Here is a 14,845-nt window from a genome sequence, read left to right as displayed (position 1 = left end):
CTATTAAAAAAAGTAGTCAGCTCTTTAATGAAGCTTTAGACTGTAAGAAGAGATTCAGATGAAGAGGTAAAGAGCAAGGATTGTTGATCTTACCTTGTTGGCACCACCTATTTTATGAATTTTCATGTAAAATTCTTGTGCTCTTAAATTGAGTAAGTGGAGAAGCAATGAAGGTTGTCTGGACTGGAAGAGTGTTTTACTACTTATCCTTTAGGGAGTTTATCTGAAGACTACTTTGAAGAGTTTGTTTACCTTCATGAACTTATACCTTTGAATTCCCAAAGAAACATTAAGCATGTTATAAAGCAATGTGTTAGCCAAGCTCTTTTGTTCTTCATGCTTTACAATGCAAGAGTCTCTTGAAGCTGAGATCTGTAATTTCTCATAGTGATTTTTCATGTCTCTCTGTCAGCACTACTTTTAAAGAGTACCACCACACTATTTCTCTGCAGCTAATTCAAGGCTAGTAAAAATGGCAGATTATTCTCATTTCTCTGCTGTTTTGCCCAGGCTTATCTGCATTGTAGTATATGTGATTCTGTTTGGCTGTTGTCTCGTTGTTTGGCATAGCTTGATGCTTTTTCTTGGAAGTTTTGAAATGGGGCACTAGACTGTTGCTGATCTACTAATACGGCTGGTAACAGTGAAGTCACAGGAGTAGTATGAGGTATAAGATATCCTTTCCTAAATTGGATAGATGTGTATGATCCCGTGTTCAGTTGTTGATAGCTATGCAGCCATTTGAACCTTTTTACAAACCATTCCTAAATTATTATCAAAATCTTGTAAGATTATTTTGCTCATTATCAGAACAGTTAAGTGTTTCAGATCTCTGGTTTTAGTGAGATTGTAGATTTCTAAAAAGTTAGGGCAGTTTTGGTTCTGCAGTGTATGTTGCTAATCAGGACCATCTGTTTTAAAAGAGAAATGCATTCAATGCCTCATGTGGTAGTGGGTTGTGTGCAGGGGCAGAGTCAGCAAATGAGGCTGTCACTGGGATGAAGCTGTTGGATTCAAAGAATTTGAGGAGTGCTTGGGGTAACCGAGGTTGTTTTGCAGCAAACTGTTCCAGAAAATAGAATGCCTTAATAGTAGTGAGAATGGACATTACTCATTTTACCTCAAGTTCTAAAAGGAAAAATTTCCTTCCTTGTTTTTTAATTCTGTAGTTGGAGCAGCTCTTGTGCGGCAGTAAAACAGACACTTGGGATGCAAAGACTTTAATGGAATGTTGCAGACCAGATCACGGTTATACACATGACAGGTAATACAGTATAGGAGTTAAAAGAATATTAGCACTAGAAAATATGTACTTAAATAATCTCCATATACTGGTATTCAAGGTAAAAGAACTGTATGAAACTTATTTGAAAGTATTCATAGTGCTCTGAGTATTAATCTTATGCAATTATTTGAATGACAGCCAATAATAGCTTGCTTTGTTTTCTCCTTAGTCGAGCAGTGAAGTATCTCTTTGAAATTCTCAGTAGCTTTGATAGTGAGCAGCAAAGACTGTTTCTTCAGTTTGTGACGGGTAGCCCCAGACTGCCTGTAGGAGGTAGGTTTTGTTTATTATATATTGCTCTATATGAAATCAGTATTATAAGTGCATTTCAGAGTAAATTATTTCAGTAAAGCAAAAAAATTACTTATCTGTATTTAGAGGTTCAGACTTGTTTGATATCTCTAGTTTCAGAAGTGGTTGGGTGGGCTTCCAGGTAGAATTCTCAAACTTTGTGTTAAATCTCATGACATTATTGCCAGGAGGAGAACAATAGTTCAAAATTTAAACAAAATTTAAAAATATTAGTATTGTATTCTTTGGCTAGAGGTGTTTTAAGTATGACAACAACATATTGCTACCTGGAAACAGTAAACCTCTCTTTCCAGAAAGGAGGCAATTTTAATAATAGTGATAAACTTAAATTTCTCTTCTTTTGAATTTCAGAATTTACATGAGGCAGTGAGGAAAACTGAGGAATTTGCTGTCTTTGCTAGGGACTGTTAATAGAATACACATTTTACTGTGTTCTCAGCTGAGTGCTTTACAAGTAAAAATTCACACATCTGTTCCATTACTTATGTTCTTTGGGTTTAGGTTTTTTTTTTTTCTTAGTTAAGAGATTGACACTGAAAGAAGTTGATTCTTTCTTAACACAACTCAGAGCTCTTTCAGGGGGAGAGAGTGCAGACAGAATTGGTGGTTGGGAATACAAAAACCTTGGAGTAAAATATTAAGGTAGAAGAGTCAGGTAACTTCCAAGACTCTTAAAGATATGTATGAAACCAACAAACTCTTAAAAGAATTATGGTTCCTAGAGGGTTCTTACAAAGAACACAGAATTAAAAGTAGATGTATTGAGCTTATTTCCTTTTTTAAAAAATTAATATTGGAAAACTAATTACAGAAATGAATTTAGATAACTTTTTAGTTTGCTATACATGGCCTTATAAAGCTATCTCCTAAACTATTTAAAAACTCAGTTATGAGATGCATGCTTCTGTCACTGTGAGATATCTAGTTACCTTTGTGGTTTTAAGAGGAATAACCTTATTCTAAATGTTATTTCTCATTAATAGGATTTCGAAGTTTGAATCCTCCGTTGACAATTGTACGCAAGACATTTGAGTCTACAGAGAACCCAGATGATTTCTTGCCCTCAGTAATGACTTGTGTGAACTATCTCAAATTGCCGGACTATTCAACTATTGATATAATGCGTGAAAAACTCTTGATAGCTGCAAGAGAAGGGCAGCAGTCATTCCATCTTTCCTGATCACAATGAAAAATGCAATGTCTGCCTGTTACAGCAAAAGAGAAACTCATGATTCTTTTCTAAATATATCACCTGAGTCAAGGAAACGTGTTACGCCTTCTTGTTGTAGAAAAACGGCTTGCAAATTATAAACAAAGACACTTGGTTGGTATTCATTAAAGGCCCCTATGGACTTAAAGTGATCAGGCCCTAAAAGTTGTTGTGACAAGATTTCTTTAGCAAGTTCTTGTTTAAATTATCATTTATTTGATGAGTGAAGTTTTTAACTTGCTTTGCTGTGTGAAATTTAAAAAGGGATGTTTTTCCAGGCTGGAACAATAAATGTCGCTGTGCAGTTTAATACTGGGCTGTGTGTATCCATCTAGCTAAGTCTGAAGTTTTTCCTCCAAAGACAACTTTTGTACATAAGTACAGAAATTAAAATACACCATGTATTTGACAAATCTAGTTTAGTAGACTAGTTCTGTGTACCCTCACCTGCCTCTAATTTTACCCAACCTCATGTATTGTCTGATGTGCAATTCACTTGGTTCTTTTTGTGTGCAACATTCAACAATTGTTATGTTTTGGTTAGCATGGGCATTTAACTGCTCCATGCCTCTTTCTTTGCTTAAGATAATTTAAATTTTACTGAAATCAAATATATATTGTCAATATAATTCAGCCTTTGTAACTAGGTAGAACCTTTCTTATAGCATAGTTTTACTGTAGTAGTAGGATATAAAGGTGACAGCCTTTAGCAGTCGATGCTCTAGAGCTGTTTACACAGTGATTCAGGCAGCAAAAGCCTCTTACTAGAGGCAAAGAAGAATTATTTCTTTCATGTAGTTGAAGTCCAACAGCTTGGGCTGGCCAGTGTGTATTGTGGTAAGGCCAGAGCATTTTGAGTGGATATAAAGTTTTTTAAAGGCAAATGAGTTGTTTCATTCCCTGTTTGAGTAAAGGGTTTTCTTGTTCTTGAGCTAAGTTCCTGATTACTTTTGTAGGGATTTTTTTTTGTTTTGTTTTTTTTCTCATTTGTTTTTTCCCAGCGCTAGCTTGGAACAAACAGTTCAGCCTTTGTCTTTTGACACAGATATAGCACCTGTAAGCAATGCTCTGTCCAACTGTTTTATGTGCTGATTTCTCAAATCTGCAATAATTTACTTCATCAGGTTAATGTTTTTACCTGAATATAAATAAAAAAGTTTGCTTCACCTTTTTGTTCATAGTTTTGTACTGTATGCATAAAGTTCAATTGTGTAAATTACTGTAATGCAAGTAAATCATCCTAAAATCTACTTGGCTAACAACCTGCAACTTACGGATGATTTACTACTAAAACAAGATGTTTTGAGACCTCCAACTTAGAGGGAATTTTTTTCTTTCTATGGGTTTAAAAACCAGGTGATTACCAATATTCCTGAGATGTATCTGCTATATAGTTCATCTCTATGAAAATGCGATAGTTACTTTTATTCAACTTTGAGAAATCAAAATTCATTTCAGTGCTTAGAAATTGTTAAATTCCTGGCTAATCAGGCTAGTATTTCCCCTCAACTAATGAGTTTTCTTTTATCTAGCTGAAGAACTTGTACTTCCAGAATCTGTGTTTCAGTACGTGTAATGGACATTCTTCCAGTGAGCATTCGCAATATTACACGTGGTTGCTCATGCCAGTGCCACTGAAATGTAATGCGAATCTGTTGTGAGCATGACTAGAATGTGAAATCCTTGCACAAAGAACCTGGTAACTGAACAGTTTCTACCGTATTCAAACTGAAAGAAGGCTCTTCACACTGTACATACAATAATGGCAGTGCACAGTGCGGCATAGTTTTCATAAAACTTCAAGGCAGTGTTTTAAACTATGGACTGGTGTTTCAATTGTTCTGATAACTTGATCAAACTGAGCACAAAAACAAAACGTGTTTATAGTGTGTGGATAGCAATTTGTTCATTTTTTAAGGTTCTATATTTTAAAAAAACTGACTTGTGTAAAAAAAAAAAAGAAAAAAGCTAATATTTTGTATTAAAATATCATGTGTATTGATATTTTTTTATCCATGTTGTCTCCCTCTAGAATCTGGCTTTCATGGACTTGAAAATTTTGAGTTTTGAATTTGATATATAGCCATTGTGTAACTGACTTCAGTGCAAAAAGGAATTGTTTGTTGCATGTTTGAAGAGGAAGAAAAAAACCAAGTACCTGTGGTGACGATTTTTGTTGTGAAGGCTGCTGTTTTCAGCCCAGACCAAGCATGTAGTTGGCCTGAAAAGTCAGTGAAACCCTTTAGGATGATCCTTCTTTTCCTTCCAAAGGGCAGCTGTTAGTGTATTAGAAGAGCAGTCTGGCTTAAAAGGTAAAGGTAGTAAATTATAAAAATAAATTGAAGAGTCACAGTTTGCAGGACTGCAGTACTTTTCTACAAACAGAACTGTGGTTTCTAAGAGTGGGTAAGACTGGAGGGATGGGGGCAAGATCTTAGGGATTCCTCCTTTTCAGCAACATTGGATTAAAGGAAAAATTCATTAAATTAATCCGTGTCTGCCTAAGAGGACGATACAGCTTTCAGGAGAACATATCATCATTTTAGTCCTGAGCTGTTTTGTATATTTTTCTAATAAAAGGTACAATAAGTATTATTTTTGCAAAGAAAGGCTTTTTTAACATGGTAAGTTCAACTAGTTTTAGGGAACGCCAGCCATTAATAACTCTTTTGGATGGGTTTCTTCTAAATTAACAAGAATAGCAAAAAATCTTTCAGGGTATCAAGTACCATCCAAGCAGTAGTAGCTGCTACTGAGTTCATGTAGTGATTTTTTTATTTTTTAGCTTATTTTTTATGTGTTAGATTTTTGCTTCATACAGAAATCTTTTGTGTAGAGAACATTTAGTGGCATGAAATCTGATGCAGATTAGTAAGTTTTAGTGCATCTTCATATTTTGTAGGAAGATGCACAAGAATTTATTCCAAATGTGTAAAATCCTCATGCCTGGAGCCAAACTTGGTCAGGCATCAGTTTTCATATGCAGGCTGCTCCCATAATGTAATTACCTAGATTCCTCTTCCTTTCCCTCAACCATATAACGTGGATGGGTTTTTTGTGTGGGTTTGTTTTGTTCCAGTGTTTTTTTGTATGTGTGTTTTTGGGGTTTTTTTGTGCTTTTTGTTTAGGGTTCCCCCCCACCCCCTTTGTTTCCTTTCCCTTGCTCAGCTCTGCTCTGCTGAGAAGGTGGTAGATGTTTAAGGGCAGGGACTGATGAAATCCCGAATGCCTGCAGCACTTGTACCTCTTTCCTGTCATCTCTGGACTTTCTAGGCCCTGTCCCACCTGTTTTCAACAATCTGTCTTCAAATGGGTTAATACTAATTCCCATCATCTGAGAAGCCTGAACCTCAGCAGAGGGATCTCTAGCAGGAAATGAAAAGTACTGAATTTCAAGGATGTTTTGAAGTCTGCCTACCTCCCCTGAGCCAAAATCCTTTTCTGTAGTTGAAACTGTTGGCAGAACGGAGAAAAATGAAAAGCTTTGGGATAGATTACAACAAAAAGGTTTGGAAGAGGTGGGGAAACCTTGCTGATAGTTGAGCATATTCAGGGCTTTTTGTCTCTTTTACTTGAGCTTCCTAGTCTTCTGATAGCTTGAACTGAAAACCAGGTTTGCCATGTTATCCTTCTAAGATCTTGCAGGAGTTTCTCAGCTACATGTTCTCAGCTTGCCAAGTCTCTCCCAGTGCAGTGTTTTTAACAGTTTTTCTCAGATAAGCATATTTGATTTTCCTAGCAGTAGCAGGAGTCACCCCACCCCAGGGCACCACCATAAGCTGCAGTCACCTGCATTGTAAAGGAACATGAGTACATGTTCATACAGAAGGTAAGAAATTTCAGAGGTGCAGTGCCTGTGGCTAATAGTGAATGGCTTAAGAAACAACTGCTCCAGTGGGCTGGGGTGGAGGATGCAGTTAGAGGAATATTACATCCTTGTCTCTTGGTATTGAAACATGTAGGTATTGATCAGCTATAAAGCTGTTTTGGGGGTGAGTAGAGGAGGAATGGATTTTGCATTTCTTTTGCTGTGTGTATCTGGGGTTTCCAAGGCACTAAATTAAAGTTTCTGATAGCTCTAGATACAGTTTGGTAGCAGCTGCTGAAAACCTGGTTCAAAGAAGGAGAAAACAAACAAAGAAAAAAACCCCAAGCCCAACAAGAAGACCCGAACGGGAAAACCGAACCAGTAAAGGTGTTTGGTAAGGGAGTAATAGGAAGGATAAAAGTGCCCTTTCCCTCTTGACCCCCACCCCCAGACTCGTCTACTTCAAAAAAATGAAAGGGGGATGTGAAACTCCTAATTCTTGTGACATCTTACTGTAATTGCGAAGGAAACTGTCCAGGTCAAGCTGTAAATAGTCTGTTGGGGTAAAGTAGTCAGTGTGGTGTGGGGTGTGTCCTGTGCCTGTCCTGTTCCCCTCCTTGTTAGTGCGAGGCTGTGGCAGAGGTAGATCAGGCCAGGGGAACAGGTTGTGAGATGGCAACCATCCTGCTCTGTTCTCTGGAAACAGGAAGATGTGGAAGGTGCCTTCTGTAAAGGCAAGATTATGCACAAATGTATTCTTACATGCTGAAAGCCAAGGCAGCTTGATGCCATTGGAGATACTCGACAATGCTGTTATTTATCTCCACAGCTGTCTTCCAGACATGACTGAGACAAAAGCAGTGGGAAAAGACAATGAGTTTCTATAGAACCCTCTTAACTGCTACCTGCTTTAAACTGTCCAGGATGGTGGGGTCCCTACAGGAAGGAAAATAGGGGATTTTTTGACTTTTGCCCTGATTTGGAGAAGTACTGCAACAAATGAGCAGCAGAAGTTGTGGAAAATGGCTGTGTTCAACAGTATTTTTGAACTTGGGAGCTAGGCATTACAGACTCCTGCTTCATTGCTTTGCCTGTCTTCACATTCTTCAGTTCCCTTCTGTTTCCACAGCCTCTTGTAGCTGTTTCATATGGTGGATGAGGTTAAATACTGAGAGGCTGACCCAGTGTTTCCCATAGTTTGTGATATGCTTCTCAAATAGCAGTATTTCACTTCCAAATAGCTTTCACTTTATAGCTTGGCATACTGTATATACCAAAAGTATCGATGCTACTAATAATTCAGAAAGGTTGCCCACAGTTTTGGTATTTCTTCGGTATGCAAAGGAGAAAGCCTTGTTCTGGGACATGAAAATATAAATGCTAGTCAAAAAGCAGGGGGAAGAAGGGGAAGTCTCTTTAAAATGGTTATCAAACACTAAAATATTCCCACCTTTTAGTGACACTAACTTCTAATACTGGTAAATTCCAGTTTATGGCCAGTAGTATCAGCTATTTCTGCCTGGACCAGAAATCAGAGGTAAAGGGAGAAACTGGCTGGAGAGCAGCTCTGGTGGAAAGGGCTTGAACACAGTCAGTAACGTGCCCTGTCAGCCAAGGGAGGCAACAGCATCCTGCACCGAGTTCACTGAAGCACGGCTGGGAAATCCAGTGACTGGATTACTCCTCTTTGCTTCAGATTCTTAGAGAAGGGATTGTGCAGTGTCCCTGGGTTTTTCAAGGCCCAACTAGTTAAATGTTTGTTTTACTAAAACATATTGCAATTCTCATATTAGTTATCTTCAGAATTGAAAAAAAAGCCACCTGCATGCATTTACTAATGACTGAAAATAAAGAAATAAAGTTTATATGCGTTGTAAAGAATCTTGTACTGTTTTGTGCTGCATCAGTCCCATCAATTTAAACAAGTTTTTACTACATATTTAAGAAAAGGTTTCAGATTTCAAAAGCTTTCCTGGTACCTTAGTTCTGTTTCACATCAGGTGTTATACTTGTTTGTTGTAACTTCTGTGCATGATATTTATAGTCCGACATTCATTTCTGAAGTTTTTTATCATACAAGGAAAAGCCCACATAATTTTTTATCTAATCCCTATTCAGTGTTTGCAGGGATGTAACTGCATGAAGAAAATGTATTTGCAGTGATTATACAAGGAAAAATGGTGAGCATTCAACTGTTAGTGCTATGAAATACGTATGTGATCTATAGTGCATAAGTTTTAAATAGGGACCAAATCTTACTCCAGTTGCATGAGTGGGACCCTTTTGAAATTTCTGAAATTAAAACCCCATTTCTCTTGGTAGATTGGAAGTGAAACCCTGAGTTGATTCAAAGCAGGCACAACCTGAATTGAGGAAAATGTCAGTTCTACTCCCTGCAAACTGGTACCATAAAGATGTGATGGTCACCTGACCCAAAACATGAAATGGAGAGGAATCACAGTATGGACATTGATCAGGAAAGGCTCAACACAGGAACTTAACTCCTATACTGGTAAAGAGAAATGTGACTAATAGAAGTTTTAAAAGAATTAATATTTAGAAAAAAATCCAACAACGTTGTTATGGGAGACATTTAAAGCATATAACTTCCTCTTAGGAAATCAGATTTTTGTTCCTCACTAAATATTTAATCAGAATAGATAGATAAATCTCTGCAAAACTTCCTTCAAACCACTAGAGGATGGATACTTCTCCATCAAAATAGATAACCTACATTGCAGTTTAGCTAAGCCACACTAATAAGCTATTAGAGTGGTAATAAAATTCAAATTCTCACAAGTGTAAATGAGGCAGACAGCTTGAATCCTTATTGAATACTAAGATTAGTAATTTGTTTATGGAAAGGTGACTATACAATTATTTAAACTGCACATATTTCAACATTTTTAATGAATAAAAAGAGCATTTTGGTAAGTCACTAGCTACTTAAGTGAACATAAAATTATCAGTTGTATAGTTAAATATTTCCTTATGAAAATGTCACTTATAATGCAAACATTACTTACATAATCTGTAAAATGGTAAGGAAACCTGTGGTATAGTTATGTCCAATGTGACTCAGACACCATGTTATGTCCTGCTTTGTTGGTTGACTAGCTTAGTTCTGCAGTTCCTTTCTGCAAATATGATGTTACTACATCAACAGAATTAACTATCTGATCTAGCTGTCAATCCTAAAACCATTTTTTCCAATACTTATCCATATCATCTTACTACTATAAAAAGCCTCAAATATGGACCAGAATTCCACCATTGTTATTAAATCCTCTGGTACCAAGAGCAATTAAAAAGATAGGGGCACTCTATAGCCAGTCTATTCAGGTATCCTGTTTGTTAAAAAGATCCCTCAGCTGGTCAGCACAATTAACCAAGAGAAGAGCTTTAAGAAAAAGAAAGATGGGTCAGGTTAGAAAGTAGGACATCTTTTCAGATTTTCTGCTGCTTGTTCAATGAAGTTCAGAGAACTTGCTAAAGCTCATTGTTAACAATTGTCTTTTAACAACCTCTGTGGGAGGGTGGTCCTAGGAGACTGTAGAGGACAAACATTTTTACTGAGAAGAAAAGAATTACAGCCCAGCTGCTTTAGTATTGAATGCCACAGCGACCTGGGATGTATACACGAGTTATTTCAGTACACTTAGAAAATAGCATGGAGACAAGTAGCAGTCTCCATGGACTTACCAAGAACAAATCAAATTAAATTATTTTCTTGTAGAACAAGGCAAGATATCTTGTGAACAGAATAGAATGATTGAACAGTTATTGTAACTTGACATGGGAAAAATCTGTGGAATTTCTTTCCATGATATTCTTATGAACCAGCATAGCAAAAGAATAAAAATGTTTCCTATGGTTGCAAAATCGATCGGAAAAACAATACTTACTCTTCTTTAGGTAGTATTTCAGTGTCAAATTGTAAGAAGGTCTTCCAAGTTCCTGAGTTTCACTGAGACAGGGTATTTGATAATGGTTAGTAAATAAAATATGATGATGAACTGGTCTGGTGAGCACAGCAGATTTTAATTTTTTTTTTTGTCTCAACATGTGAAGAGCTTTAATGAACAAATATTGGTAGAAAAACTTGAGAAGAAGATAGTTGCAAAATAAACAATTCAAATATCTATAACTAGAGTTTGCTTTTTATTTGCATTACCACGGTGCCTACAGTCTGTAGTAAACATCGGAACCCACCACTGGGGATGGGAAGAAGTACACCAGATCAGCTGGAAGGAAGGGACGATTGCCAGAGGAGCTCGGGAGGCAGCAGAGGGAGCCGGTGCGGCACCGAACCGGAGGCTGTGGGGAGTTGACGGGGCTCGGGGGTGATGGAGGAGCAGCGACCACTGGCTCCAGCTTGGAAGCGAGGAAGTGGAGGATCATATTCAGGCTGCTAGAAACCCCGATGAGTTTTCAGTTCAATTAGCATCACCAGTTAGTTACGCCGGTGATGCAAGTTGCAGCCAAACGTGGAAAGGTTTATGAACAGCGTTGCATGGTGGTGTCATCAATCCTCCTGTAGCCCAGACAGACCTATGAAAAGGCGTTAGATTTAAATACTTGAGTGGCAGAAGCAAATGAATAGAAGCTCAGAGAACGTGGATCATTCTCCTGCTGTCCGTTAACTGATTTACGGACCACGTATCCTGGAAGAAGTAAAAAAATCCCCCCCAAACTACCAAAATAGACTTAAAAGAAAAAGCCGTAAGTAACCTGAGATGAGAAAACACACAGCTTTTTCCCATTATGAATAATGACGAGATTGATTTTCATGCTTTTCAGCTGCCTCCAAATAGAACCTTATAGTAATTAGCACCACCGCTCCAGCTGTCGGTCTAACTGGGGCAGCACCTCTCCCGCCCAGAGCTCGGGCATAGTCACGGACACCCGTCTAGGCGAACAGCAGGCACCGGCAGATCACGAATGCCTGCGGGGTATTGTTCCCTTTTTGAACCAGCCGGCGGGCGCGCAGCCCGGTCGCCGTTCCCCTGGGTGAGATGGGGGGGAGCGCATCCCCATCGGCTCTCTCCGCTGCGGTCCAAGCTCAGCCTCGGCTCTAGGGACGCAATAACCCCGGTGCGTTGCCGGTGCCTTGCTGCCCTCGAGAACCTGCTCAGACACCCCGCCCGCCACCCGCAGCCACCGCCTCCCCTCCCGCCCGGGGCTGGGCCGCGCACTGCGGGCGGGCGGCTGCCCCCTGCCGGGCGCGCGGAACCGGCGGCCGGCTCCTCCTTCCCAGTCCCCGCCCGCCCGTTGCCCGGGGAACGAGGGAAGGAGCAGCCGCTGTCTCCATCCCCTCCTTCCTTCCCCAACGCTGCCCGCTGCGGATCGGTGCCCGCACTCGGACGCCCCGCCGCCATGCCCCGAGTCGCCCCGGTCCTCTTGCTGCTGCTCGCTCTGGCCCAGCGTCGCCCTTGCCTTCCCGCTCCGACCACGGCCGCACCCCCCGGCCGGGACCCCTGCCTCAGCCAGCCCTGCCGCAACAACGGCACCTGCTCTCCGGTGCCGGCCCGGGACCCCGGCGCCCCCCGCCGCCTCCAGCTGCTCCTACCCCAGCCTTCGGCCGCCTACACCTGTGCCTGCCCCGCGGGGGTCACCGGCACCTTCTGCCAGGTAAGGGGCGCGCCGAGAGCACCCTGCGCGCACCCCTCGGCCGCTCCCGGGGTGCCCTCTCATTCGTGCCTCCCTCCCGCCGTGCGTCCTTGCGCCCGTCCCTGCCCTTGTCTGTCCCCGCTCGCTCTGCGTCTGACTCCCTCCCCTTCTCGGTCCGCCTCACCCCTACCCCGTCTGCCGGCGTCTCTGCCCGCCCTGCCTGGCTCCGCACCGAGCCGTTCCAGTGCCGGTTTGCCGGACGGTCCGCCCCTGGAGGCGCTGAGCGGCTGCGGCCGGTGCCCGCTCCCATGCCGGGCGGTGTTCCCTCGCGCACGTTCGCGCTCCTGCTGGCTCCTCGCGCGGCAGCCGTTAGGGCCGTTAACTGCCACTGCGGGCGGCCTTGGCTCTCCCCCTGCTCTCTGTGAGGGGCCGGTGGCTCTCCGTGCCGGTGTGAAGAGGATGCCGGTGGTGAGAGCAAGGGGCTCGGAGCCGTGCCGTGGGCTGTCTCCCGAGCCCACGGGGAGAGCAGGTATCCCCGGGCATGGAAGGGACCGGCGGCGAGTGAGGGACTCGGTTAGACCTGAATGATGATGGGGCTGAGCTCAGCCGGTGCCTTCCAGGTTAATCTCGGTACTACAGTCACCCCTCCCCGCCCAGCCCTCTTTATTTATCTAGTATTGATTTATTTTGAGGAGAAAAGGATAGTCCTTGGAAGTGGGTCCTGGTATGCGTTGGGTAGCATTCATTAAATCGTGCCTCCAGCGGTCATTTCATAGGTTAGGAGTGCTCATTCTCCTATCATGGGTGCTTCTTGGATTCATTTTGAATTCTAAAAGCTGAGAATACTCCAAGTAGGGGTAACGATGTAAAATATAAAATACAGGCACTAAGGTGCATGGTCACGTTGTGATTTAATGTAACAATACCATCGAATTTAATTATTGTCATGTGAAGATTGCACGTATGTGGGCATTTATTTATTTATGCTTCTAGTTTAAGGCTGAAAATTCAGAAATTCCCACAAACTTAATAGTCCACATCTTCAGATTGGGAAAAGCAGGTGCAGGGGAGACAAAGAGGCTTGTTCCTTGCATATGTATATGATACTATGGATTGCTTTCCCTGACAGCAGTGTACAAAAGGCTATTTGGATTGGATACTGTTTCTTTGGATAGTACTCTCATTTAAGTGGATTAGAAGCAAGTGAATTAAATTAAATGCAGTCTGCTTTTTAGGTTTTTATTATTGTTCCTTGGTCATGTAGCACCCAAACTGTACTGCTGAGTACATGAAAGGGACAGTAATATTAGTGAAGAATTTATTGTGTGGGTGAGCACAAAAATAATTTTAAAGTATGAGCACTACCCACAGAATTCTGTGCTTGCCTCGAAATGTCTGAGTTGATTAAGTATAACAACAAAAGTGAAAATACTTACACTAATGAGATTCTGCAAAGTCAGAACGTGGATTAATTATTTTGCTCTTTGGCTAATTTTAGCTGTTATCCTCTTAAGAGTTTTCAATGTCTCACTACAAAGAAAGAGAGCCCCGTATGTTTGCTTCTGCTTGCTGCTGTTAGACTTAAGTGTCTGAGATCCATGACTGAAAGATTAGTGATCCCTCTAAAGACTTGGTGAAAGGGAATGCTTGCTGGTTTCATACCTTCTGTGAAGTGTTGTGCCCGGGAAACTGGGTTTAACTGTTGGTCTAATAAAAGAGAGAGGCTTCATAGCAATTATGCTTTCCATGAACTAATAAGAGTAAGCTTACAGTGTCATACTTTTTTTTTCTTTTTATAAAAAACTGTGTTGAAATATGGTTATTAGTTAGCTATGAAAAGTTAATGTGATTTTGAAATGTATCTTTAACTGGAGAGCAGGCAGGTGATTTAAATGGGTACTATAAACACGATACATCCAAAGTTTTGCTCATTTTATCAAAATAGGTAATGAATAAATACTGTACAAAAGCATTGGTTCTTGTATTGCTCTGTTGTTCAGATGCCTAATGTGTTAACCTTATACAATGGAATGTGAAACCAGTCATTTTCCAATTCAGTGATAATAACTAGGGGGTTTTTAATTTAGTACTGAAGTTGTTATTGAACAGTTGGGCTTAAAGAATGGAATACTAAGAGAAAAAAAGGCCAGAATTATTATGCTTAAATATGCAAATTATGAAGGGTAAATGATGGTTGGACCTGATAGTCTTAGAGCTCTTTTCCATCCTTAACATTATACGATTGTGTAAATTTGCATTTTTGGAATTTGTGATGAAACTGGATTTCTTTGGGAACTCCATGTCTAAAATATAGAATTACTTTCATGTTGCTTCTTAAAACAAAGTTAACATTTTGTCAATTCTTGTCGGATGCACTGAGATGTAGAATGAAGGAAAGATGTTTTAAATGTGCCTACAAATAAACTAGAGACAGTGATGTTGATAATGTAGAAGGATTGCTAAGAGTCAAAGTTGGAGATTGCCCACAATTTTTTTACTATTTTTACTGTAGCTGGTTTTGATCCACTTTACAGTGATGGTCCTGGCATGGGAAGAGTGACAATAATAAAATTGATGTCACATACGTGACATATTTCTAAGAGTCCAGAGCTTTCCTACC

General features: G+C 40.5%; 2 protein-coding genes across 8 annotated transcripts in view; both read left to right on the top strand.

The window, feature by feature from the left end:
* TRIP12 (thyroid hormone receptor interactor 12) overlaps nt 1-4,811 on the top strand; it is a 73,858-nt gene extending 69,047 nt beyond the window's left edge. For all 7 annotated transcript variants that reach the window (XM_030456187.1, XM_030456190.1, XM_030456193.1 and 4 more), the window contains 3 exons: nt 1,170-1,264; nt 1,455-1,558; nt 2,581-4,811. In XM_030456187.1, the coding sequence (XP_030312047.1) occupies nt 1,170-1,264; nt 1,455-1,558; nt 2,581-2,777 (396 nt within the window). In that variant the 3' untranslated portion in view covers nt 2,778-4,811. The remainder of the gene's footprint in view (nt 1-1,169; nt 1,265-1,454; nt 1,559-2,580) is intronic.
* Nucleotides 4,812-11,894: 7,083 nt separating this feature from the next.
* Nucleotides 11,895-14,845, top strand: part of DNER (delta/notch like EGF repeat containing) — a 103,219-nt gene continuing 100,268 nt past the window's right edge. The window contains exon 1 of the mRNA XM_008491038.2: nt 11,895-12,246. Coding sequence (XP_008489260.2) covers nt 11,992-12,246 — 255 coding nt within the window. The 5' untranslated portion in view covers nt 11,895-11,991. The remainder of the gene's footprint in view (nt 12,247-14,845) is intronic.

Source organism: Calypte anna, chromosome 9, assembly GCF_003957555.1.
Source record: "Calypte anna isolate BGI_N300 chromosome 9, bCalAnn1_v1.p, whole genome shotgun sequence".
Taxonomy (NCBI): Eukaryota; Metazoa; Chordata; class Aves; order Apodiformes; family Trochilidae; genus Calypte; species Calypte anna.
Note: the sequence above shows the minus strand (reverse complement) of the source record. Positions and strands in the feature narration are given on the sequence as shown.